This window comes from Podarcis gaigeae, assembly GCF_964106915.1.
Source record: "Podarcis gaigeae genome assembly, chromosome: 5".
NCBI classification, from domain to species: Eukaryota; Metazoa; Chordata; class Lepidosauria; order Squamata; family Lacertidae; genus Podarcis; species Podarcis gaigeae.
The window spans coordinates 707,432-732,939 of record NC_139681.1 but is presented as its reverse complement, the minus strand read 5'-3'; the positions used below and the strand labels follow the sequence as shown (position 1 = coordinate 732,939).

At 45.1% G+C, this 25,508-nt stretch overlaps 1 protein-coding gene and 1 long non-coding RNA gene across 16 annotated transcripts in view; one reads left to right on the top strand and one right to left on the bottom strand.

Annotated features, from left to right (window-relative positions):
* Positions 1 to 21,846, top strand: part of CCDC91 (coiled-coil domain containing 91) — a 149,346-nt gene extending 127,500 nt beyond the window's left edge. For 4 of the 15 annotated variants that reach the window (XM_083738771.1, XM_083738770.1, XM_083738768.1 and 1 more), the window contains one exon: positions 20,959 to 21,846. In XM_083738771.1, the coding sequence (XP_083594897.1) occupies positions 20,959 to 21,090 (132 nt within the window). In that variant the 3' untranslated portion in view covers positions 21,091 to 21,846. Of the gene's footprint in view, positions 1 to 16,564; positions 17,656 to 20,958 lie in introns of those variants that run through there. The other 11 variants (XM_083738773.1, XM_083738776.1, XM_083738775.1 and 8 more) reach the window with 7 other exon arrangements.
* On the bottom strand, positions 21,115 to 25,228 carry LOC310844664. The gene is made up of 3 exons (XR_014564223.1): positions 24,758 to 25,228; positions 23,151 to 24,382; positions 21,115 to 23,019 (listed from the first exon to the last, which is right to left on the bottom strand). It is a non-coding gene; the product is annotated as an uncharacterized lncRNA (long non-coding RNA).
* Between the last annotated feature and the right edge of the window lie 280 nt (positions 25,229 to 25,508).

The following is a 25,508-nucleotide window of genomic DNA, read 5'->3' as shown; positions in this document are numbered from 1 at the left end:
TCATCCCCTTGCTGTCCTTCAGCACTGTCTGCCTCTGCTACTGTATCCACCCCCTCAGGATTAGGTGACTGTGGGCTCCCATTTGCTCTGGAAACTATGAAAGAACTCTGCACATGTTCTAAAATGTCCCAACCAATGAGCACAGGGGCGGGAACTTCTTCCGAAAGGGCTACCTGCCACTTCCCTGCCCAGTTTTTGAACCTGACATCTATTTCTGCCACCTTCAGGATCTCTGCTTGTTTCGAAATTCCTTTTAATTTCATTACTTTTCCTGGAATTATGGCCTCATCCTTGATTATCTCCGGGTGGACTTGTGATCCCGTGTCCTTTAACCCGAGATATCTTTTTCCGTCTATCCAGATATACTCTCCAGCGTTCTTTAACAAGAGATTATCTTGTTGAATCGCATAACGGTGCAGGACTTGGGCCTCTACTACCTCAGCAGGCTTGGGCCTAGTTGGCACGTCCGTTCCCTTGACAACCTGACTAGTTGGGCCCTGCTCCACAGGCTGGATACAATATGTCTGTTTCTGTGTGGTGCTATAACTAGATGTTTCTTTTCCTGTTTTACAATCAAAACTTTTATGACCTAATTTTCCACATCTCCAGCATGAAATGTCTTTGGGTCCTGCATAACTTGTTTTATTAACTTTTCCCTCAGTAAACTCTGTATGGGTGTGTGCCTTCTCATGTGGGCTTTTTGATGAGGGGCTGCTTCTCTTATCGGTTTCTGAGGTAATATTTCCTTTGGTTTGATGAAATTTATTCTTGTTTGTTTCCCAATATCTCCCACCAAGTTTTGGCCCATCAAATCTGTGGTCTCTGATTTCATTTATTTTATCGGCTAAACCAGCTGCTTCCTCTATTGTCTTGGGGTTCCTTTCTTTTATCAGGTACTTCAATTGGCCATTTATTGTGTCATAAAATTGCTCCAACGCCATCACTTCTGTAATCTTAGGTACCGTGTCTGCATTCTCTTGCTCTAACCATCTTGTGAGGTAAGTTTTTATCTTTGCCCCCATCTGCGCATAGGTTTCCTCCCTCACCTTTGTCACACTTCTAAATTTTTTCCTCAACTGCTCTGAGGTAATCCCAAAGCGTGCGTATATTAACTGCTTGTACACATCAAAATTTCGGGTTTGTTCCTCAGTCATTTGAGCATATATTTTGGCTAGAGGACCGCTTATTCTAGCTCTCAAGATCATCATTTTATCTCCCTCTCTCACTTGAAAATCGTGACAGGCTCTCTCGAAGGATACTAGAAATGCTTCTGGGCTATCCTTATCTCTAAACTCAGGAAAGCGTTTGTCAGGACTGCCGCTAGGTCCCAGCTCACAGAGGACCAACACCCAGTGGATGTTATATACAAAAGTCTTTATTAAGGTTTAGTTTCCATTTCCAAGCTCTGGGCGCGCAGACCCACGTCTTGACGCTAGACCGGCTAAGTCCCCTCTGACTCACTGCTCCACCCACACCAGTTTAAGATTCTAGCCCGGCTCCACCTCTTGCGCTGCTCTTTCCTGCGTTGGGTCCTTCTGCCCTCTGGGGTTCCCTCCTTCCTGGACTCCTCTGACGCTGAGCCTCCTGAGTCTTGCCCCTCCCTCCGGCGGGCTTTAGGACCTGGCTCCCTTCCCGGGCTCCCCGCTGTGCCGCGCTCCTGTACATTTGAACTTGGCGCGCGCGCCCAGCCGGTGACTTTCCTTCTGACCGTTTCCCCACTTCCTGATGTGGGTGTTGCCAAACCTGACTCCTCTCCTCCCTCTGGTGGTGAGGACACTGGTCCCGACTCCTGGGACTCCCCCTCCCCACTGCGCTCTGGTGGAGAAGCTGGTCCTGATTTCCAACTGCTGCTCAGGGACTCCCCGCTAGCCCCTTCCTCCTGGGGCTTCCCCCCTGGAGCCCCCCTCGCTCTGGCCACCGGCGCTCCCTTCTGTGAGTCCTCCGATTCGCTAGAGAGGCTTGTGGAATAACTCTGGCCACTGTCACTGCCTGCGCCCCCCTCGTACTCCTCCTCCTCACTCTCCATTTGCTCCCCCTCCTGTGTCTCTCCTTCTGAACCCCTGACAGCGTTTTAAATCTATCTTCAGTTGATTCTGCCCATCAGTGTTATTACTATTATTACGATTTTCTAAAACTGTTAATTCCAGCCGTCTTTTCTCTAACTGAAACCGCTGCTGTTCCCTTTCCTGCTCAGCCCTCAGTTTTTCTTTTTCCAATTCTTGCTCAAGCCTCAATTGTTCAGTTTCTTGCTCAGTCCTCAATTTTTCTTTTTCCAATTCTTGCTCAAGCCTCAATTGTTCAGTTTCCTGCTCAGTCCTCAATTTTTCTTTTTCCAATTCTTGCTCAAGCCTCAATTTTTCTTGTTCAGTTCTATTTTTCTCAAGTTCTAATTTCAAGTTATATTCTTGTACTAATTTCCAGACTGACCCAAGCCCTTTCTTACTTTTGCCAATAAAACAGTTGTGGGAACTAGGCTGCATTTCCACACTGATCATGAAACCATACTTATTGCAAAACCTGTATTATGTTGAAGGTCATCTTCACCCACTCTGTGTACGTTGTTGTTGAGGAAAGTCTTCGTTGTTTTTTTCTTTATCTTTTTCTTCTACAAACATGAAAAAAGAAGTTTCTAAGCAAGTACAGTTTAGACAATGTGAAAAATAATCCTGTGCACATGTATTTGAGTTTAAAATTTGAGTGTTGCTATCTCTTTTCCCCTTTTCTGTGATTTAATATTACTGAACAACAAAAAAGGATCTTTGCTCTTCTTGTTCCTTAGTATTTGCATTGGCACTGGATGTGAGGCCTCAGCTACAGGTTAACATGCCAGCAACTGACTGCGGTGGGCAAACGTGAAGATTTAATTTCAGAAAGTGTGTTTGTGTTTTCCCAGAGGCCACGTTAATGATAGTCCTCCAAGCCCTGCATTTTACCACCAACACATGTTAACAGACCTGGTTCTTGGTACTTTTTAAGAGAGTGGTGACACATGGAGTGTTTTTAAATAATTTCTTCACTCATTTGTTTGTTTGAACTTTCTGCATTGTTCTGTTTCTTTCCCACCCTCCAAAATACTTTAAAACCAAAAGCAATAAAGAATAATTTCACACTGGACTGATGTCACATCCAAATTTGGGGATAGAAATTCTGTAATCTATCTGCAATTGGAGAGATGTGTAATCAAACCCTAGAGCTCAAAGCATTGTAAACATCAGACACCACAGAACACAGATTGGCCCGGCTGATCCATACAAAGGAGTTCCTACAAGTGAGACTGGGTTGCTTTCCTCGTCCTCAGCATGACCTTGTGGCCACCATGCTGGTGCCAAGAGCGACAGTGCAATCAAGGTCACAGAGAGTTCCTGAGCTCAGTTTCCTGCTCATTCAGCTAGGCCTGTTTTGTGGCTTTCATAGGATTAAAGCAACATTTACATGAAGCATTTTCATGCTGCTGCTTACCCTAGCTCAAAAAGCAGCGTAAACCCAGAAGATTAAATAAGGGATTTGTGAGAGGTTGTAATGTAAGATGAGTCTGTGCACCTGGCTGTCCTTGAAGAAGGCCAAATGAATCTAAAGAGAAGAAAGATTTGGATTTTTCATACACAGAAAAGTTGAATAGGCATTTGGAAATGTCACCTCTGTGGATTGTAATATTAGTGACATTGTCCTTATTGCATGCACATGTAGTGCAGCTTGCTTATTTTTGTTCTGTCATTTATTCAAGACTTAAATAATTCGGTTCAGTAATTCATGCAATAGGGTGTTGGTGTACATTTTAATTTCTACAAAACTTGGGACAAATACATTAAACCGTAGCTGGGCTTCCAGTATTTTATGTGAACACTGCTATTAATGAAGTGTTTCACACACAGGCACACACGTATGCCATAGATACACCATGCGGTTTCCCCCAGCTCATTGCTCTCAAGCAGCCCACTTCTTCCCACTCAGTAAGGAGGCAGGATAAAGGCCCTTCCTCCCCTCTTTTACATACCAAATATCTTTTTTGAAGCGGTAATATTAAGGAAGTTAAATCTCTAGTCTTCTTCTAGTCCACCATCCTTATTGAGTGGAAAGAGGTTTTGCTGGTCCCATGCTGTGGAATACTCTTCCAGCAGAGATTTGGCAGGTTTCCTTGCTTTTGACTTTTAAATGGCTCTTGAAGATATTTTTTTTAAATGCCAACAGGCCCAAGTGGTTGTTCAGAATTTCCTTCAGTAGCTACTCATTTCAATTATTGTTTTGTACTCCTTTTAATGGGTTTTATATTGTGGTATATAAATACTAGTATGAATAAATAAATGCATTCACTGGATGCCTTGTTCTTTCACTGAAATTGTGGGACTACATGTCATTTCATATGTTGCCCTCATGATGAGAGATCAGATACAATAGTCTCCCTTTTCCCCTTAACAGCAGCATCACCCCATACTCTATCAAAACTGCTTTTGAAGCTTCATCCATATTTAAAAATCCATTTGCCTCCCTCTTTTAATGTGTTTTCATTTAAATAAAATAAGGGGGGATACAATAATGTGGCAAAAAATATAATACAAATGACTATTATTATTATTATTATTATTATTATTATTATTTGCTTATAACCCGCCCATCTGGCTGGGTTTCCCCAGCCACTCTGGGCAGCTTCCAACAGGAGATTAGAAATACATTAAAATATCAGTCTTTTTTAAAAAAAGAAAACCAACAACTTCCCTAAACAGGGCTGCCTTCAGATGTCTTCTAAACGTCAGATAATTATTTATTTTCTTGACATCTGATGGGAGGGTGTTCTACAGGGCGGGAGCCACTACCGAGAAGGCCTTCTGCTTGGTCCCCTGTAACTTTACTTCTCATAGTGAGGGAACTGCCAGAAGTGATGAAAGCCATGTTAAAAAGAAGTGGCAGATAAGAGTTGGATAAAAAACATCACTACTGCCCCACCACTGTTACACATTCCTCTTTTGAGTGGGACATCCAATTATCAGAAGCTGTCCCAGCTTCTGATCCCAGTCCTGGATATCCCACTTTGGCTCCCTCTGCTGCAACCACTGACATGCTTCTGGAAGCTGCCGTCACACTTCCAGAAGCGCTGAAAGCGCAGCACCTGCTTCCAGAAGTATGTTGGTGGCAGAAATGGGATGGGTGGGCAGTGGTGGCAGCATGAGGGTGGGCAGTGGCAGAATGGTGGCGACCCAATGGTGTGTGTGTGTGTGTGTTCCTATTTGCCCTCCCAAGATGTTGGAGCATTTGCAGCCTTAGACAAGTACAGGGATCCTCAATGTATGGGGGTCTACTGCCCCACCTGAGCAGAGTGGGCGGGGATATTTCATAGAATTGTGGAGTTGGAAGAGGATCTTGAGGGGCATCCAGTCCAAACCCTTGCAATGCTGGAATCTCAACTAAAGCACCCATGATAGATGGATGAAGCTGCTTCTCTTCCTTTTTCTCACACTGTCTTCCAGCTATGTAACTGGCCAGGACAGACATGTCTGAACTTGCTCCAAGTTCAGATAACATGTTGGAAACTATATTGTGTATTTTGCACGCAGTAGTAATCTGCTTGTGTGTCTCCTTCATGGGACAATGCATGAATCAGACGTTTGGGTTTAGTAAGCAAATGTTTTAAACTTACTTAAGCGTATGTGATCTGTTCATTGCTGGAGGGGTAAAGTGGTGGGGGACAAGAGCTTTAAATCAGACCAAACAGGATATGCAAAAAGGCACAACAACCTATATTCCATGCTATGCTGCTGGTTAACTCTGAGAGTATTTTTAACTGGTAGAGACTCTCTCCTCCTGGCATGTGTGCAAAGCCCCATGTTCTGAATCTAGGCACCCAGCTGACTCTGGTCAATAACCCACAAGTGGGTCAGATCTATTTTTCACCTTCGATAGTTATGAGGGTAAGTAGGAAAGAAGATTATTGAATGCCACCTTAGAGGAAAAATGGAATGGATATACATGTAATACTGATGTAGAATATTAAGAATAAATAGTCCATATCCAGTTTGCCTATCTCTGAGGGGTGTGGATACAACCAGAATATTGAGACTTACAAAAAATGGACTTTGACTGTAGGTCCTTCGAAAATCCAGTATGTGGTTGCTTGATGGGACAGGCTAGCCTGCGCAAAGTGTTGACTGAGTTCTCTGCACTATCCTACTTTTTCGCAGTAGCATTTTCAGTTTGCCAAAGTGTTTTCTAGTCTTTCTCTCTTCTCAACAACCCTAAAAAGTATATCAAATAAAAGACTAATAGCATCTTAAAATACTTATCCATCCTCACATACAACCCATTCTCTGTTACTCAGTCCCCGTTAGTAAAGGTAAAGGGACCCCTGACTGTTAAGTCCAGTCGCAGACAATTCTGGGGTTGCAGCGCTCATCTCGGTTTACAGGCTGAGGGTGCCGGCTTTTGTCCGCTTCTGCAGACAGTTGTTCCGGGTCATGTGGCCAGCATGACTAAACCGCTTCTGGCGAAGCCAGAGGAGCGCACGGAAATGCCGTTTACCTTCCTGTTGGAACAGTACCTATTTATCTACTTGCCCTGCGTGCTTTTGCTGGTAGTAGTAGTGTTTGAATTTATACCTGGGGATCTCAGGGCGGTTCACAAAATAAAATCAAGATATAAAACCACAAAATACATAATAAAAATAAAACCAACAACCCAATAACCTCCCCTACACACAAAAAGACATTTTAAAAGGGCATAGGATGTAAATCAGATTAACCAAAGACCTGGTTAAAAGGGAACATTTTTGCCTGGCACCTAAAGGTGTACAATGAAGGTGCTGGGCAAACTTCCTAAGGAGAGCATTCCAAAAATGGGGAGCCACTGCAGAGAAGGCCCGTTCTCATGTTGCCACCATCCAGACCCCTCAAGGAGAGGGCACACAAAGGAGGGCCTCTGAAGATCATAGAATAGAATCATAGAGTTGGAAGAGACCACAAGGGCCATCGAGTCCACCCCCTGCCAAGCAGGAAACACCATCAGAGCACTCCTGACATATGGTTGTCAAGCCTCTGCTTAAAGACCTCCAAAGAAGGAGACTCCACCACACTCCTTGACAGCAAATTCACTGTCAAACAGCTCTTACTGTCAGGAAGTTCTTCCTAATGTTCAGGTGGAATCTTCTTTCTTGTAGTTTGGATCCATTGCTCCGTGTCCGCTTCTCTGGAGCAGCAGAAAACAACCTTTCTCCCTCCTCTACGTGACATCCTTTTATATATTTGAACATGGCTATCATATCACCCCTTAACCTCCTCTTCTCCAGGCTAAACATGCCCAGCTCCCTTAGCCGTTCCTCATAAGGCATCGTTTCCAGGCCCCTGTCCATTTTGCTTGCCCTCCTCTGGACACGTTCCAGTTTGTCAGTGTCCTTCTTGAACTGTGGTGCCCAGAACTGGACACAGTACTCCAGGTGAGGTCTGACCAGAGCAGAATACAGTGGCACTATTACTTCCTTTGATCTAGATGCTATACTCCTATTGATGCAGCCCAGAATTGCATTGGCTTTTTTAGCTGCTGTGTCACACTGTTGGCTCATGTCAAGTTTGTGGTCAACCAAGACTCCTAGATCCTTTTCACATGTACTGCTCTCAAGCCAGGTGTCACCCATCTTGTATTTGTGCCTCTCATTTTTTTTGCCCAAGTGCAATACTTTACATTTCTCCCTGTTAAAATTCATCTTGTTTGTTTTGGCCCAGTTCTCTAATCTGTCAAGGTCGTTTTGAAGTGTGATCCTGTCCTCTGGGGTATTAGCCACCCCTCCCAGTTTGGTGTCATCTGCAAATTTGATAGGATGCCCTTGAGTCCATCATCCAAGTCGTTGATAAAGATGTTGAATAAGACCAGGCCCAAGACAGAACCCTGTGGCACCCCACTAGTCACTCTTCTCCAGGATGAAGAGGAACCATTGATGAGCACCCTTTGGGTTCAGACAGCCAGCCAGTTACAAATCCACTGAGTGGTAGCAAAGTCAAGACCGCATTTTATAAAGATAGATAAATTTATTGTCATTGTCCGTATATACACAGTATACACAACAACGAAAATCAAGCACCCAAGACCGGATTCACATACACATTCGCACGTATCTCCAACACTCTCATCCTATTCAGACATAATCTATTAGAACATAACATAATCCAGAATGTAACATAACCTATTAGAAGCATAGCATAACCTAAAACCTATCTCATTTTACCAGCTTCTTTACAAGAATATCATGGGGCACCTTGTCAAATGCCTTGCTGAAATCAAGGTAGGCTACATCCACTGCGTTCCCTTCATCTACCAGGCTTGTAATTCTGTCAAAAAACGAGATCAGGTTAGTCTGACATGACTTATAGGTTAGTCTGACATGACTGACTGGCCGGTAATTATTTGGGTCCTCTCTTTTCCCCTTTTTGAAAATAGGGACAACATTTGCCCTCCTCCAGTCTGTCGGGACTTCGCCTGTTCTCCAGGAATTCTCAAAGATGACTGCCAGTGGTTCTGAGAACACATCTGCCAGTTCTTTTAATACTCTTGGATGCAGTTCATCTGGCCCTGGAGACTTGAATACATCTAGACTAGCCAAGTATTCTTGTACTATCTCCTTAGTTATTCTGGGCTGTGTTTCCTCTGCTGAATCATTTGCTCTAAATTCTTCAGGTCGGGCATTGTTTTCTTTATCGAAGAAGACAGAGGCAAAGAAGGCATTGAGGATTTCAGCCCTTTCTGTGTCCCCTGTTTGCATTTCACCATCTTCTCCTCTGAGTGACCCCACTGTTTCTTTGTTCTTCCTTTTGCTACGAACATACCCATAAAAGCCTTTTTTGTTGCTTTTAACCTCTCTAGCAAGCCTGAGTTCATTCTGTGCTTTAGCTTTTCTGACTTTGTGTCTACACGTTCTGGCTATTTGTTTGAATTCCTCTTTGGTGGTTTCCCCCCTTTTCCCTTTTTTTGTACACATCCTTTTTTAATCTTAACTCAGTTAAAAGTTCTTTAGATAGCCACCCTGGCTTCTTTAGGCACCTTCCATGTTTCCGTCTCATTGGTATTGCCTGAAGTTGTGCTTTTACTATCTCCCTCTTAACAAACTCCCAGCCATCATGAACTCCCTTTCCTTTTAGTATTACTGTCCATGGGATCTCACCCAGCACCTCCCTAAGTTTTATGAAGTCAGCTTTGTTGAAGTCAAGAAATTGAGTCCTAGTATGCTTGGCTGCTCCTTTCCGCTGTATAGTAAACTTCAGAAGAGCATGATCACTCGCGACTAATGATCCTTCCACTTCTACCCCACTAACCAGGTCATCAACATTGGTTAGGACCAGATCTAAAATGGCTGTTCCTCTTGTTGCTTGTCCCACTTTCTGGACAATGAAGTTGTCTGCAAGGCCAGCGAGGAATCTGTTTGACCTTATGCTCTTGGCTGAGTTTGACATCCAACAAATATCTGGGTAATTGAAGTCCCCCATTACTACTATCTCCCTTCCTTTTGCATGCTTGGCCATCTGTTCCAGGAAGGCATCATCTATGTCCTCCGTTTGGCTTGGGGATCTATAGTAAACTCCCACAATGAGGTCCCTGTTATTCTTCTCTCCCTTAATTTTGACCCAAATGCTCTCACTTTGGCTTTGAGGTTCTAAATCTTGGATCTCTTCACAGGTATACACATCCCTGACATATAACGCCACTCCTCCTCCTTTCTTGTCTGGTCTGTTTCTCTGAAATAGATTGTATCCCTCCATTATTACATTCCAATTGTGGGACTTATCCCACCAGGTTTCAGTGATGCCTATTATGTCATATTTAGTTTGCTGTACCAAGAGCTCAAGCTCATCTTGTTTATTTCCCATGCTTTGCACATTAGTGTACAGACATTGAAGTCCATTAATCATTCCCCCGTGTCTCTTATTTAAGGATTTTTTCCTCCCACCACTAGGTCTGCGTGATGTTTGCTCCATTTGGTCTATGACATTTGGATGATCATCTTCATCAATTGATAGACTCCTACCTTCAGGAGCACTGTCTCCCTCCCCCACATTAGTCAGTTTAAAGCCATCCTGATGAGGTTTCTGAGACTTTTGGCAAAAACATTCCTCCCAACCGTTGTGAGGTACAGCCCATCGCTTGCCAGAAGTCCATCTTTAAGAAACTGCAGTCCGTGATCTAAGAATCCAAACCGTTCCTGTTTACACCATTTGCAAAGCCAGTTGTTCACTTCCACTATTTTCCCCTCTCTCCCTGGGCCACATCGTTCAACTGGGACAGATGAGATGACAATTTGTGCATTTAATTGCTTCAATTTCCTGCCCAGAGCCTCGTAGTCTCTTTTGATCTTCTGGAGGCTATTGCTTGCAGTGTCATTGGTTCTCACATGAACCAAGAGGATGGGGTATTTGTCAGTGGGTTTTATGATTCCTTGCAGTCGTTCAGTTACATCTTGGATCTTAGCCCCGGGGAGACAGCACACTTCCCGAGACATCTTGTCAGGCCCACAGATCACTGCTTCTGTTCCCCTCAGTAGGGAATCCCCTATCACCACTACACTCCTCCTCTTAGGTTTGGTCGGGGTTCTTCCGTGAGCTGTCCATTCCAAGGTCGCCTGCACATTCCCTGAGGACTGACTTTGCTGCTCGTCTTCATATACCTGATCGACTGTAATGAGGGAGAGATCCTCAAATGGAGTCTGCTCTTCGTCTTCCATGCTAGGGGAGAGGACCTCAAAGCGATCGTGTATTTCTAAACAATCAGAGCGAACCCTGGGCCTCCTACTTCTTTGAGTCACATTTCTCCATATATCTGGCTCCTGTGTTGGTGAACTAGCCTCCTTCTCAGGGGAGTCCCCTGTCTCCTCCTTGGTGGAGACGGTGTGCTCTGTTGCTTCCAAGAAGAGCTCCAGCTCTCTAATTCTTTGGAGCGTAGCTACACGTTCCTCCAGTTGCTGGACTTTGTCTTGTAAGAGGGCAATCAACATGCAATTGCTGCAGGTAAAGCTGCCTGCAACCTTTGGCAAGATGGCAAACATTGCGCAGGAACCGCAGGCGACTGCAGCTGTTCCCTCACCCTCCATCTTGAGAATGTGTCGTTGGGGGTGACTACAGCGGTTCTCCATCATAAAAAGCATGAAGACAGGACAAGTAACTCCCCCCCCCCAAAAAAAACCCTAGGTCTCCCCCAACAAACCTTTGAGACTAGCTCCCCTAAATCTAAAAGATGGATCCAACTGCACGCGCCGCTGTCCTGCAAGCTCTGATAAGCTCCTCCCACAGCTAATCACCTACCTCAACAGAAACCCTGCCCCCTCTGACCTTTTCACAGGGAGAGCAGCTAATCAGCCACAAGAAACACACACAAGAAAACCCTTTTTGCTCCTTCTTCCACTGCTCCCCTGCTGAAGAAGAAGATGATCTCAGGGTCTGGGTAGGTTCATATGGAAAGAGGCGGTCCTTGAAGTATTGCAGTCCTGAGGCTTTATAGGTCAAAACCAGCATTTTGAATTGAGCCTGGAAACTACTTAGTAGCCAGTGCAATCAGACCAGGATTGGTGAAATATGCTCAAACCGTCTTGCTCCGGTGAGCAACCTGGCCGCTGAATTCTGCACTAGCTGAAGTTTCCGAACCGTCTTCAGAGGCAGCCCTACGTAGAACTCATTGCAGTAATCTAACCCAGAGGTTACCAGAGCATAGACAACAGTAGCTAGGCTATCCCTGTCCAGATAGGGGCGTAACTGGGCCACCAGCTGAAGCTGATGGAAGGCGCTCTGGGCCATTGAGCCCACCTGAGCCTCGAACGACGGCAAAGGATCCAGGAGTACCCCCAAGCTACGAACCTGCTCCTTCAGGGGAAGTGTAACCCCATCAAGAGCAGGCAGCCTCCCAGCCATCTGGTCTAGGGTGCCTCAGTCTTATCTGGATTGAGCTTCAGTCTGTTGGCTCTCATCCAGTCCATTACCGAGGCAGGACACTGGTCCAGCACTTCCACTGCCTCACCTGCAGATGTAAAGGAGAAATAGAGCTGGGTGCCATCAGCATACTGCCTGACAACGTACTCCGAACCTCCGGCTAACCCCACCCAGCAGTTTCATGTAAACAACATGGGCGATAGGATTGAGCCCTGCGGTTTCCACAGGGCTGAATAGCATTCCCCAAGTAATAGAACCACCACAAAGCGGTGCCACCCACCCCTAGTACGGAGAGTCACTCCAGAAGAATACCATGGCCGATGGTATCAAAGGCCACTGAGAAGTCAAGAACAATTAACAGGGACATGTTTCCCTTGTGTGTCTCTCGACAGAGGGACCAAAGCTGTTTCTGTTCCCAAACCAGGCCTAAACCCCGATTGAAAAGGTTCCACAAAATCAGTTTCTTCCAAAAGCACCTGGATCTGGTCTGCGACCACTCGCTCCAGAACCTTGCCCAGGAAAGGGAGATTAGCAACTGGCCAGTAGTTAGGTTTTCTGAAACCAGGAAAGGTTTCTTAAGGAGTGGTTTTACCACTGCCTCCCCCTCTCATAACTACTTCCCTGGCCCAGCCAGCTGTTCCCTCCTTGCTGGTTTTATCAGCCAAGAGGGGCAAGTGGTCACCCTGACTGATCCGAGCACCTTGTCCACATCCACGAGCCTTGCCAGCTGAAACTCATCCAACACAAGTGGACTAGACTGTGCTCTGGACACCCCATGAGATTCATCTGCTATAACAGCAGAGTCAAGGTCTTGGTGGATGCAAGCAATTTTATCCTCAAAATGCTTTGCAAACAAGCCACAGCAAGCTACCATTGGTTCTATCACCTCCTTTGGGCCAGCTTGTAAAAGGCCCCGTACAACCCAGAAAAGTTCTGCCAGACAACATAATGAGGATGCCACGGAGGCAGCAAAGTACAGTGGTACCTTGGTTCTCAAACTTAAGCCATTCTGGAAGTCCGTTCCAAAAACAAAACGTTCCAAAACCAAAGCATACTTTCCCATAGAAGGAAATGCAAAATGGATTAATCCGTTCCAGACTTTTAAAAACAACTCCTAAAATAGCAATTTAACATGAATTTTACTATCTAACGAGACCATTAATCCATAAAATGAAAGCAATAATCAATGTACAGTACTATGAAATAAATAAGACAGTATTGTAAATGATAAAAAAAATTTTTTAAAAAAAATCTTACCTGCACTGATGATAATCATTGTTTGGATTTTATCCATTTCTGCAGTCACACAATCAATCAATCAGTAGCAGAACTGGGTTCCACACAGTCACAAAAACAAATTAACCAAAAAAGCCTCAGAAATAAAGATGCAAAATAAATAGCAAAAATAAAAGTGTCAAACATAATCCATTCCAGAAGGCCATTTGACTTTTGAAATGTTCAAAAACCAAGGCGCAGCTTCTGATTGGTGCAGGCGCCCCAGAAACAATAGCCGACAGCCACATTTGGCTTCCAAAAAACGTTCAAAAACACTTCCAGGTTTTTGGCGTTTGAGTACCAAGGCGTTTGAGAACCAAGGTACCACTGTATGCCTTCTTTGCTGCCTTCACTGCCACTAGGTAGGTTTGATAATGAGCTCTTGCCATTGTTCGGTTGTTCGGTTGAAGTCATTCGAATCTTTCCTCCACTTGTGTTCAAGCCATCTCCCAGCTTGTTTCCTCACCCTTATCTCCAGAGTATACCTGGGGGCCAATTGGGCTCCATGAAGTGGGAGAGGGCACTCAGGGGCAATCATGTCAATAGCCCGAGCCATTTGGGTGTTCCAGAGGTCAGCCAGGGCTTCGACAGGAGCACCAGTCATATCAGCTGGAAAACCCCCAGAGCCATTTAGAATCCCATCAGGTTCCGAGGGTAGACCTTCCTAATAGCCTCTGAGGACAGGAAAAGGTGCTGACATCCTAAATCTCAACAGGAAGTGATCTGACCACGACCAGGGACTGGTCTTCCTGCCCAGTCGAGAAAACAAGATCCAGAGTGTGGCCTGCCATGTGTATTTGGCTATGATATGCTGGCCATGACTTTGTAACAATATTCTTCCCCATATTTCATGCAGTATTGCATATGCAAAAAAGAGGCACTCCCAGGTAGCAGTCGAGGGGTGGGAATTTCCTGTTCAGCCAGAAGAAGCAGTTGGCTTGTCCCATGATGATCTGGAGGGAGAGGGTGGGACAGGACAGCTGCTCCAGAGAAAACTACGAGAAAAGGAGGTGGCACCTGACATTTAAGGCAGGCCCTATATGCCTCTCCTGTTTTGCCTTTCCTGTGGAACATCACCATCTCATCCTTCCTTCGCAGAAGGAGGTGCATATGAACAATTTTTCTGACCACCTTGCTTTCAGTAAAACATAATAAGAATTATATTATAGGAACAGTGTGATAGTGTTCTTGTTCCTTTTGTGCTTTGTTTGCTTGGTTCCCCACCACCACCCTCTATCCTTAAGCTAGTTCTGATTCCCCACCGCCCCAGATTTATAAGTGGGAATATAAAGATAAATGGGGAAATTATTCTGTAATATTTGACTTTGAGGTTTTTTAAAAATAAAAACAAATGAAGTTGTGCCTCTAATGAGCTCAGTGGCAACCATTTCCTTTTCTCATTAACCCTCTGGCGTCTCATGTATTTCCTCTGGAGCATCCGCTGTTGTCAGAGGCAGGATACTGTGCATATCCTTTAATATCTGCATGAGGAGAACAGGTACACTTCTGTTCATCAGCTGAGTAGTTAGGTTCATGTGGTGTTGAATGAGACAAGCCATTTCCAGCCTGAAAAGCTATGAAGGAGTCGAGTGGGGATTTGGCAGCAAACCTTTCCTCCACTGAGGCTCCAGAGATTTAATTTGAAACCTAGAAACCAACCCTTGAAATCTTGAAACAGCAGGCACCTATTCCCACCACCTTCATAATAGATGTAATAATGATGATGATGATGATGATGATGATGATGATGATGAAATCTATGCACACCATTCCTATATGCTACTACTATAAGCAAGTAAAGGAAAAAGGTAAAGGACCCTGAACAGTTACCGTATTTTTCGTCCCATAGGACGCTCCGTCCCATAGGATGCACCTAGTTTTTTGGGGGGGAAATAAAGGAAAAAAAATTTTCCTTTATTTCCCCCCCAAAAGCAGGTCGGGGAAACCAAACCAGGTCGAGGAAGGGCACTGCACCTTCCTGAGCTTGTGGGGCTGGCCAATGTCTGCCTCAGGCGGCAGGATGCTATCCGCAGCGTGGGGAGCCCTGCAGGGAACCCCTGCAGGGCTCCCCACACTGCAGATGTCTGTCCGGCGCGCGGGGCGCTCTGCTTCAGGGCACCCCACCCGCCGGGAGGCAGGCTGCTATCTGCAGCGTGGGGAGCCCTGCGGGGAACCCCTGCAGGGCTCCCCACGCTGCGGATGTCTGTCGGCGCGCGGGGCGCTCTGCTTCAGGGCGCCCCACCCGCCGGGAGGCAGGCTGCTATCCGCAGCATGGGGAGCCCTGCGGGGAACCCCTGCAGGGCTCCCCACGCTGCGGATGTCTGTCCGGCGCGCGGGGCGCTCTGCTTCAGGGCGCCCCACCCGCCGGGAGGCAGGCTGCTATCCGCAGCGTGGGGAACCCTGCGGGGAACCCCTGCAGTACTCCCCACGCTGCGGATGTCTGTCCGGCGCGCGGGACGCTCTGCTTCAGACCTCCTGCAGGGCTGCCCGGGCTGCGGATGCGCTCCTGAAGCGCCAGGCGCTCTGCTTTCAGGGCGCCCGACGCTCCAGGAAGCAGGCTGCTATCCGCAGCCTAGACAGCCCTGCCGGACCTCCTGCAGGGCTGCCGAGGCTGCGGATGCGCTCCCGAAGCGCCAGGCGCTCTGCTTTCAGGGCGCCCTACGCTCCAGGAAGCAGACTGCTATCCGCAGCCTAGACAGCCCTGCTGGACCTCCTGCAGGGCTGCCCAGGCTGCGGATGCGCTCCCGAAGCGCCGGGCGCTCTGCTTTCAGGGCGCCCGACGCTCCAGGAAGCAGGCTGCTATCCGCAGCCTAGACATCCCTGCCTGACCTCCTGCAGGGCTGCCCAGGCTGCGGATGTCTTCCTGAAGCCTGGAGAGCGAGAGGGGTCGGTGCGCACCCACCCCTCTCGCTCTCCAAGCTTCAGCGAAAGCCTGCATTCGCCCCATAGGACGCACCCAGATTTCCCCTTCATTTTTGGAGGGGGAAAAGTGTGTCTTATGGGGCGAAAAATACGGTAAGTCCAGTCAAAGGCCACTATAGGGTTGTGGCGCTCATCTGGCTTCAGGCCGAGGGAGCCGGCGTTTGTCTGCAGACAGCGTTCCGGATCTTGTGGCCAACAGGTTGGAGACCTTTCTGCACTGTGACTGAAAGTTTCCAGCATTCTGTTGCCTATTTTGGTCCATCCGTGGAGCGGCTAATGGATGAATGGTCTGCCTTCGAGCAGCAAGATGGGCCAAAGATCCTGGCTTTGGAACTTCGTTTGGGGGGACCTCTGCAGGCATTGGCAACTTAGTAATGGTGAGCAAGTGTGCCTGAAAGACACCATGCCTGTTATTGCCAACTTTTCTCTGCAGTTCATAGGCAGAGTCCTGAGGTTTCTTGAACTTTCATCTTCAGATTTATCACCAGTGGTGCGTTCCTGGAGGTCTCCCAGCAGCAGCGAGGTGGGCAGGGCTGCCTGCTGTTGCAGCAGCAGCAGCCTGCATGTGCCTGGAGCTGCAGGCAGGCGTTCTCGTGATCCAGCTTGGCCGCTTGCTGCTCAATCTTCTCCAGCAGCTCCTGCTGCATCTTGACGATTTTGTTGAGTTCCTTGAGGTACTCCACTGCTTTGCTTGGGTTCTCTGCTGGGGTCTTCATGGTCCCAGCCAAACCACTGAGAAGGCTGGTGACGGCCTTACGCTGCGCTTGACTGCAAGTGCTGAAAAGGGACAGTGCTAAGCCATGCCAAGCAACCAGTCTAGCTGCACCTTTCCCCCCTTTTCTTCTGCACGGTTGCAAGTCTGCTTCTTTACTAGGGAGCACCGACACAGCTACTCTTACTTCAAGCCACCATTGCCCAAGGGCCCTCCTACAGCTCTCAGCCAGGCTTGCTGTGGCTGTGCCTAGACCCAGAGGGTCCAGCTGTTCTGCAGAGCCTCTTGAGCTCTTAAGGTTTTGTACGTTGATTCAGTACTTTGTTAAGTTTTGTTTGCTACATTTGGGGGGGGGGGAATGAATGTTTCATTGGAGTACCAATCTAGCAGGCTGGTATTTTAATGGAATATTTGGAGCGTCTCTAATGTTGTTACTCATCTTCTGCTTGCTACACATAACAAGCAACTTAATTTTTATAAAACAAAAGCAGAAAACAAAGACAATTCCCTGGGAATCCCTTAAATTTGATTTATATGCACTAAAGGGAACAAAAGTGTCATATTTATTCAGAGATCATATTAAAGGAATTCAGTAGCTAAAGAGAATGAAGGGGTGAAGCACATATATTCTAAAATTTCATTAAAAACAGATTATTTAAAAATACATGGCTTGCTTTCCTAGTTAAGAAATTTGACAACACCATTAGATATGTGGAAATCCTGTTGATGGTTATTTATATTCTGACTCAATTTGCAGGAACAGCTAAGATGATCTAAAGCCACTGCTTGCCTTGTAATGATGAAATATCAAAGTAGACTCACAGATTTAGGTTTTGTTTTTCTCTTTCATATTTGAAGCTGAAAGGAAATCAACCATTGGTCACGCTTTCTAATATGCAATGTACTGAATTCCCACAAACGTCCAGTGGGTTGTATCTGACTAAGTCCTCCATTGTTGTTGTTGTTGTTGTTGTTTAGTCATTTAGTCGTGTCCATCTCTGCAAATTTGGCCGTTAATGTACTTTCCTTCCAAGTTGAAAACCAACATTTCAGTGATCACCTTCCAATAGTGACCACTTTGTCATTGTTCCGGTGCCAGAAGGACTATAAACACTCAGTCCTTCTGGAAACCTTATCATCGATCAAAATGGGATCAAATGGTCGGAGGCTGTGGCCCAAAAATACCAGGAATTTTTCCATAGGGAAATCATTGCCTATCTACCTCAAATAACTACTGATTTACAAGATTTCAATTCGGTTTTGAAACTTTTTAACCTTTTTATAACAAACCTTACCACTTTTTTTACATCACCTCCTCAAAAGGCGAAAGTGGCGCAGTTCAGTGCTGGGGCCCCTTGGTTTAACACCTCTTGCAAACAAGCAAGATCCCTTCTTCATTCCATCTATAATGAATACAAAAACTCTAATGCCCAGGCTCTACCACCCTCCTATTTACAAGCCAAAAGAGCATACAAACAGACTTTAAAGCTGGCCAAACGCGAGTGGTACCAAAAGCGTTGGCGAGCCTTGATTGCGGCCTCTAGATCCCGCAGACCACAGGAATTTTGGGCTCTGATAAACAAAAGAGGAAGGAAGTACCCACTGGTGATTATCCCTGCGCCCACATGGGAACAATTCTTGAGTAAATATTTCTCCTTGGCAGAGGAATCCAACTCACCCACGGAATTCCGAGCCGACCATCTACCTTTGTGGCCCTCTACCGACCCAGACCTGATAATGGACTTGATACTAGATCTGAAAACGGGCAAAGCCCCCGGGCCGGATCTAGTCCCTGCTGAGGCTATTGTTGCGCAACCGAGGTGGTGGGCTGAAATTCTGGCCAAAGTCTTTGATGCAATTAATTCTACGGGGCTTATCCCTAGGTCATGGAAGGAGGCCGTGATCGTACCAGTCCATAAAAAGGGTCCCCCTGCTGACCCAGAGAACTATCGGAACATCAGCCTTTTGTCTATCATCGGGAAAATCTATGCAAAATTTTTGCTGTCTAAGCTGTCCCATTGGGCATACGACTCAAATTTGATTGGCCATGAGCAAGCGGGCTTTAGGAACAATTATTCGACCACTGACCATATGGTAATTATGTATCATCTTGCCAGAAAATATTCTGCCCCGAGTCGGGGGCGCCTATGTGTCGCTTTCATAGACCTAAAGGCCGCCTTCGACAGTATCCCAAGAAACTGTCTATGGAAGAAATTAGAGAGATGGGGCATAGATAGAAGGCTGTTATGGCTTATAACCCAATTACACCATGGGTCGTCGGCTAGAGTGAGACTCACACCGGCGGGAAACCTATCCAACGAGGTCCCAATAAATAGAGGAGTGCGCCAAGGCTGCATTTTGGCCCCACTCCTCTTCAACTTGTTTATTAGCGACATGAAGCTCTTTCTGAGTGAGTCTCAAGCCAACATTCATGCCCCCCGCCTAGCTGATTTTCACTGCCCTCTGCTTCTATATGCCGACGATGCAGCGATCCTTTCCTACTCTAGAGTCGGTTTATGCAGAGCTCTAAAGATTTTTGCGGCTTATTGCAAACTCAACCATCTGACAATTAATCATGGGAAATCTAAAGTCCTGGTCTTTACCAGGTCTCGGAAAACTTACAGCTGGAAGTTAGATGGAGTCCAATTAGAACAGGTTTTCAAATTTAATACCTGGGAGTCTTTTTTCACTACAACCTAAGCTGGAAGCCACAGATACAGTATTTACTAAACAAAGGGAAAACAATACTTTATACTCTACTCCAATTTTTTGCGGCCGACGGAACCTCCCACATCCCTTCTGCATTGAAGGTGTACCATGCAAAAGTGGTTTCCACCCTCTGTTATGCTGCCCCGCTCTGGGCCCCAGGGTCCAATTTAACATCGCTGGGGACATTGCAGAATCAGTTTCTCCGTCGCCTCCTGAAACTCCCCATGTGTGTGAGCAACGCAGCCATACGTCTGGAGTTAAGAACTGCATCATTGGAGACTGTCATCTGGAAGCGAGTCTTTGGCTATTGGCTGTCCAGCTGGCATAGGCTTCCCGACCATTACCTCTTTCAGTGCCTCTGGCGGGATGACTTTGTTAATCCGTGGGTAGGAAAAATCCATGCCAAACTTCTGAGCATCAGAATTTCCCCAGCGGACTCCTTAAAGATGAACCTACGCTCAGCCAAAAGCCTTATCTAGCAAAGATTAGCAGACATTGAAAATCAACACAACCTCTCCAGGGGTGGGGGTGTCTGCTCCCCCAGGTATCACGGAATAACCCCACCACTTGGCCTTCCATCATACATGTCATCTCTTTCATCTGTACCACACCGACTTGCATTTATTCGTGCAAGGTTCAATGTTTTTCCATCAAACCTGCTGAGCCACAGATTTTCCAAGGGTTTGGTGTCTCCGCTATGCGAGTGTGACGGGAAAACAGTTGAATCTCTTCCACATATAATGTTCAACTGTCCCCTACATAGCATAGCCAGGACTAAATTCCTGGGTCCTGCTTTACTGCGCTTCTGTAACTCTGCAGGTGGCGAGATTCCTGAATGCAGTTATCTCACACACAAAAACCACCCAAAAACAACAACAACATCAAAAACTAATCGGACAGTTATGATGAGAGTGCATGACGGATCTCGTCTCCAGTTTTCCTTTTTCTGTGAACCGTCCCTTGGATCTTTCTGGGCCCCAAGCTGTTATTTGTCACTGCTCAATGACCCACCCTTGCATCGTGGTGTTCACCTTCTGTTGTTAGATATATTGGTCTTTATGCTTCTGTGCTTTTATGTTCGTACATACTTTATGGGCTAATAGCCGTATAAATAAAGAATTGAATAGTCGTGTCCGATTCTTCGTGACCCCATGGACCAGAGCACGCCAGGCTCTCCTGTCTTTCACTGCCTCCCGCAGTTTGGTCAAGCTCATGTTGGTAGCTTCAAGAACACTGTCCAACCAAAGTCCTCCACAGAGTGGACCTATTAACAATAATGGGCCTGAGTTGGTTATTGCCATTAATTTCAATGGATTTACTCTAAGTAGAACTAGCACTGGATACAGCTGAGTGCCGTTTAATAAGGCAAAGTGTTCACTGATTATAGTTGCAATTTTTTTTCTTAATACAGATTACTTTTCTAAGTATATTTTTCTTTTGTCCTCACAGATTGATTGTGTTATCCGTCAACGTAGCCTATCAAGTCTGGAATTGTTCCTCTCTTGTGCACAGAAACAACTGAGTTCTTTATTACATGAAGAATCTACATTAGATGCAGAACAAAAGAAACTGTCCCTCTAAAATCACAGAAAATGTATGTAGTTACTAAACTAAATGCTGCAGATCATCATTCTAAGACACTGAGAATTGAGTTATTGATTCAAGATTAATCAGACGGCCTTATTTGTTTTAGTCTTTGATTTTCACTTTCATGGCCATATGAAATCTAGTTAAAGGATGCCTCCAAAGATAAAGGGTTTTACAATGGCAACTTTTTATCACAAGGGTTTCAGTAATGGCTGAAGAATGCAGTAACTGACAAGTCCCTGTTGAATAACTTCAGTATCACATTCTTTGAGAAGAAGCTCATATGGTTGCTCATTTAGAACTCTATACATGTTATTTATCGCTCTGTTAAATGGATGTAGAATCTTATTTTTCATTCCAAATCCATTTGACTAGAAGCAGGAGGTGGGAAACACTAAAATTTACTTCTGGAAACACAAGGGGTAATATCTGAATTAAGTCATACAGAGAGCAGACTCACTGAACCAGTGGACTTCACTAACTTAATTTTATTGATTTCACTGGATGTGCTCTGGTTATGGATTAGCCTTAGTGTATTTAGCTAACTCTTTTGAAAATGAAAGAACACATCTAAAGGCTTCTAAATTCTCAAATCAAGTCAAATGAGAAGGTATTGAAGATATATGTATGTTTTTCACATATGTATAATGTAATAATTCATGAGAAATCATTGCAGAGATAATTTTAAACTCTCTTAACTTCATTGCATTTAGCAATAAATAAAGTTTCCAAAAATAAGATAATAATTTACATGCTGAAATATTTAACAGCCTAGTTTTTCTATGCTTTTTATATTAGAAGTTATTCTCACTTTTCTTTATAATTTTTATAAGTTTTTTCAGAAAAATACTGTTACAAAAGTCGTGTGCCTGCCCCTCTCTGCCAAGCAGTGGCAAGAGCCCATGGGGTCCCAGGCACCCCCACAGGGTCTGTGTCACTTTAGAGAATGGAAGACATGGTGGAGACTGTTGTGCTTTACGAAATATGGTTTATTCACCTATTTATACCTTCAGTCTGCATTTAGGGAGTCTAGATCTTATGACATACACAGTTCGAGAGGCAACCTTCAGCTGCTTTCCTCAAAGTTGGATCTCCGTTCTCTCTCTCCTCCTTCTCAGAAAACCCCTTGCTTGAAAACTCCATTTTCCTGTCCCCTCAAATGTACACCCCATCACTCACCCCCCAAATTAAAGGATTGCTCTCCATAGTGTCCTGTCAACACCTTTTGCCATGTTAGGTTTGCTTTTCACTAAGTCAGCCCGGCTGGTTTGCATAAACCAGCCTAGAAATTCCTTTGCCGCTTGCATTCTCTTTTCATATCACAAATAACCAAAACCCTGGCATTTATTCATTTCTAAGGTTTGCCCTAAATCCATAACAATACAGTTTGCTTAATAGGATAGAGGTCAGGCATTCACTTGATGGGGTGACCTCTCCAAGCTGGCCAGCGACTGATTGCCATCTCAGCAGGTGGGAATCATTTCCCATTGTCTAGATCTGCACTGACATAGTTGCTGGAAACTGGAGTTCCAGGTGAATTTTAGAGAATTTATCCTGTTTTGCCTTGTTCTTTACTTTATGTATTTATTTTTCCTTCTCACCTCTTTTTCTGCTTTCTTTCTCACTACCACTTTCCACATAAAGCACATGACTACAGGTGGGAACGGGAGAAAGGAGAAAAAGTGCTTTCAACCCACACAGTGTCTGTGCTTGCACCAGGTAAAGCCACCTTCTCCCCATCCTAGTCACCTGTATCTTCTCTGCTTTCAAGCAGGACAAGGAAGGCGCATCTACTCAAATGCCACAGTAGGTGAAATGTCCATCAATATGGAGCAGGCCACCCAATATAAAAGACTTAATCAAAGGTGCCTGCTGGACAAAGATAGGACTACTGGAAATGCATTCTGCTTACCATTCAGGTATCTGAAGAAGTGTGCATGCACACGAAAGCTCATACCAAGAACTGACTTAGTTGGTCTTTAAGGTGCTACTGGAAGGAATTTTTTTGTTTTGACTATGGCAGACCAACACGGCTACCTATCTGTAACATTTACTGTATGACCCTGGAGAACAGACAAGTGGGAACTTTATATTCAGACATAAATTTATCTGGCTCATGAGTATCAAGAGATCTTCTGTATACTTAGTTGGTTAGAGTGTGGTGCTGACGATACTTAGGTTGCAGGTTCGATCCCTGTATGGGACAGCTGCTTATTCCTGGGTTGCAGAGGGTTGGATTAGGTGATCCTCAGGCTCCCTTCCAACTCTACAATTCTATCATTCTACTTGGCAGTGTCCTATGTCTACTATTCATCAAACTTATAGCAAATATAGAAGCAGAAATCTGGAGTTAATCCTGATAGCTCCCCATTGGTCTGATTTTCAGACTCCACAGCATCATAGAATAGGAAGGTTAGAAAGGGCCACAAGGGTCATGTCACCCCTTGCAATGCAGGAGTCACAGGTAAATGCCCTGCTAGCAATGTGCTCACATTGGAAACTACCAAGATGGATGGTTCTTACCATTCAGCACCAGTATTTCAACAGAAAGATTTTCCAAATGGCACAGTACTTAGATTTTGAACAGGAATGGTTTGAAGGGTTTTGGATACCCTGTAGATATATGTACTGGGTACTTTTCTGGCCTCTTGGTGCCTGGCACTTAAGAAGCCTTCCTGATATAGTTCAAGGATGGCAAGATTTCAGGTAGGTTGCTAAAAAAAAAAAATTCACAAGAAAGGATGTTTAAGGGCTTTAGTACCAGCACACCCAAGTATGAGGTAGATGCCTTGAATAGCAATTGCCACAGATTGGTGGGGATTTTCCTGTTCCCAAAGCGGGCAGCCTTATCCTTCCTACATACAGCTACCTATTCATTTAGGTACAACCAGTGGTTTGTTGTCTGGGGGGATGCATACCACTAAACATTTTGTGAATCTTTGCCCTTTTGTCCATTTACTGAATTTATTTTTTTCCAATTTGAACTATAAAATGGTGGTTTTCTTGAGTCAAAATGAGAGTACCCCTAAACATTTTTTTAAGAAAAAAGCACTGGGTAGAACCATCCACCTGAGCAGCCAAGGCACCAAAATCCTGGTGAAGGATGGGTACCAATGAATCTAGATAAAGCTTACTATCCAACAGAAACAAAAGTCAAAGGAGAGATAGTAAAAACTGAAACAAGAGGGAAAATGCAAAGAAGATAAATATATGACACAAAAAGACAACTGAACCAATTTCCCCCAGTACCAGTATACTTAAATGGGTGGAGTTAGGCAACACTCTGCTGCTATTAATTAGTGGGCTTAAGGTAAAGGTAAAGGTACCCCTGCCCGTACGGGCCAGTCTTGACAGACTCTGGGGTTGTGCGCCCATCTCACTCAAGAGGCCAGGGGCCAGCGCTGTCCGGAGACACTTCCGGGTCACGCGGCCAGCGTGACATCGCTGCTCTGGCGAGCCAGAGCCGCACACGGAAACACCGTTTACCTTCCCGCTGGTAAGCGGTCCCTATTTATCTACTTGCACCCGGAGGTGCTTTCGAACTGCTAGGTTGGCAGGCGCTGGGACCGAGCAGCGGGAGCGCACCCCGCCGCAGGGATTCGAACCGCCGACCTTTCGATCGGCAAGTCCTAGGTGCTGAGGCTTTAACCCACAGCGCCACCTGCGTCCCCTTAGTGGGCTTAATAAGGGGCAAAAGCTGAAGAATTCTTTAGATTAGAAGACCTAGAATGGACTGTATACTTCCAAAGAAGGAAAGATAGTAAGGGATCCAACACAGAAAGAGAGAACAAAAACAGAGTTGGGAAAACAGGCAAGAGGTTTGGAAGGGTCACGATTAAGATACTGTGTGCACAAGAAATAAAAAATATAAGATGATTTTATACTCATCAGGCTAAAATTATATTAATGTTAGTTAAATGGATTATAGCTGCCAGAGAGAGAAGATAAATTGAGAAAACGACCCCAAGCCTTAAAATCTTGGGGGACAACCACAGCTGAGGGGCAAAAGAGAAAGGAATCCAAACAGAAAAACGCCGGCTAAATAAGAACTCTTAAGACACATGAGTTAAATGTGTTGCCCAGAAAGAATGTCCTTACAAGCTATACCAAAATAGCAATCCTGTTTCACTGATTCAATTATTTTTTATTTTTTATTAATTTATTTATTTATACAACAAGAAAAAAAACACACAAAAAAAACACAAATACCAAATTACACACAAATTACAAAAATAACCATAGATACATAATTTTCTTGGCAAACAATAAAACATCTATTGGTCTTAACACTAAAGACCCAACTTCCCGTCTATTCCATATTTCAAACTCATATTACTTATTGCCAATACACATTTTTTTTCATAATTAAACTTATTCTCAATAAATCTAATTTCTTCTATCTACCTAGCAAC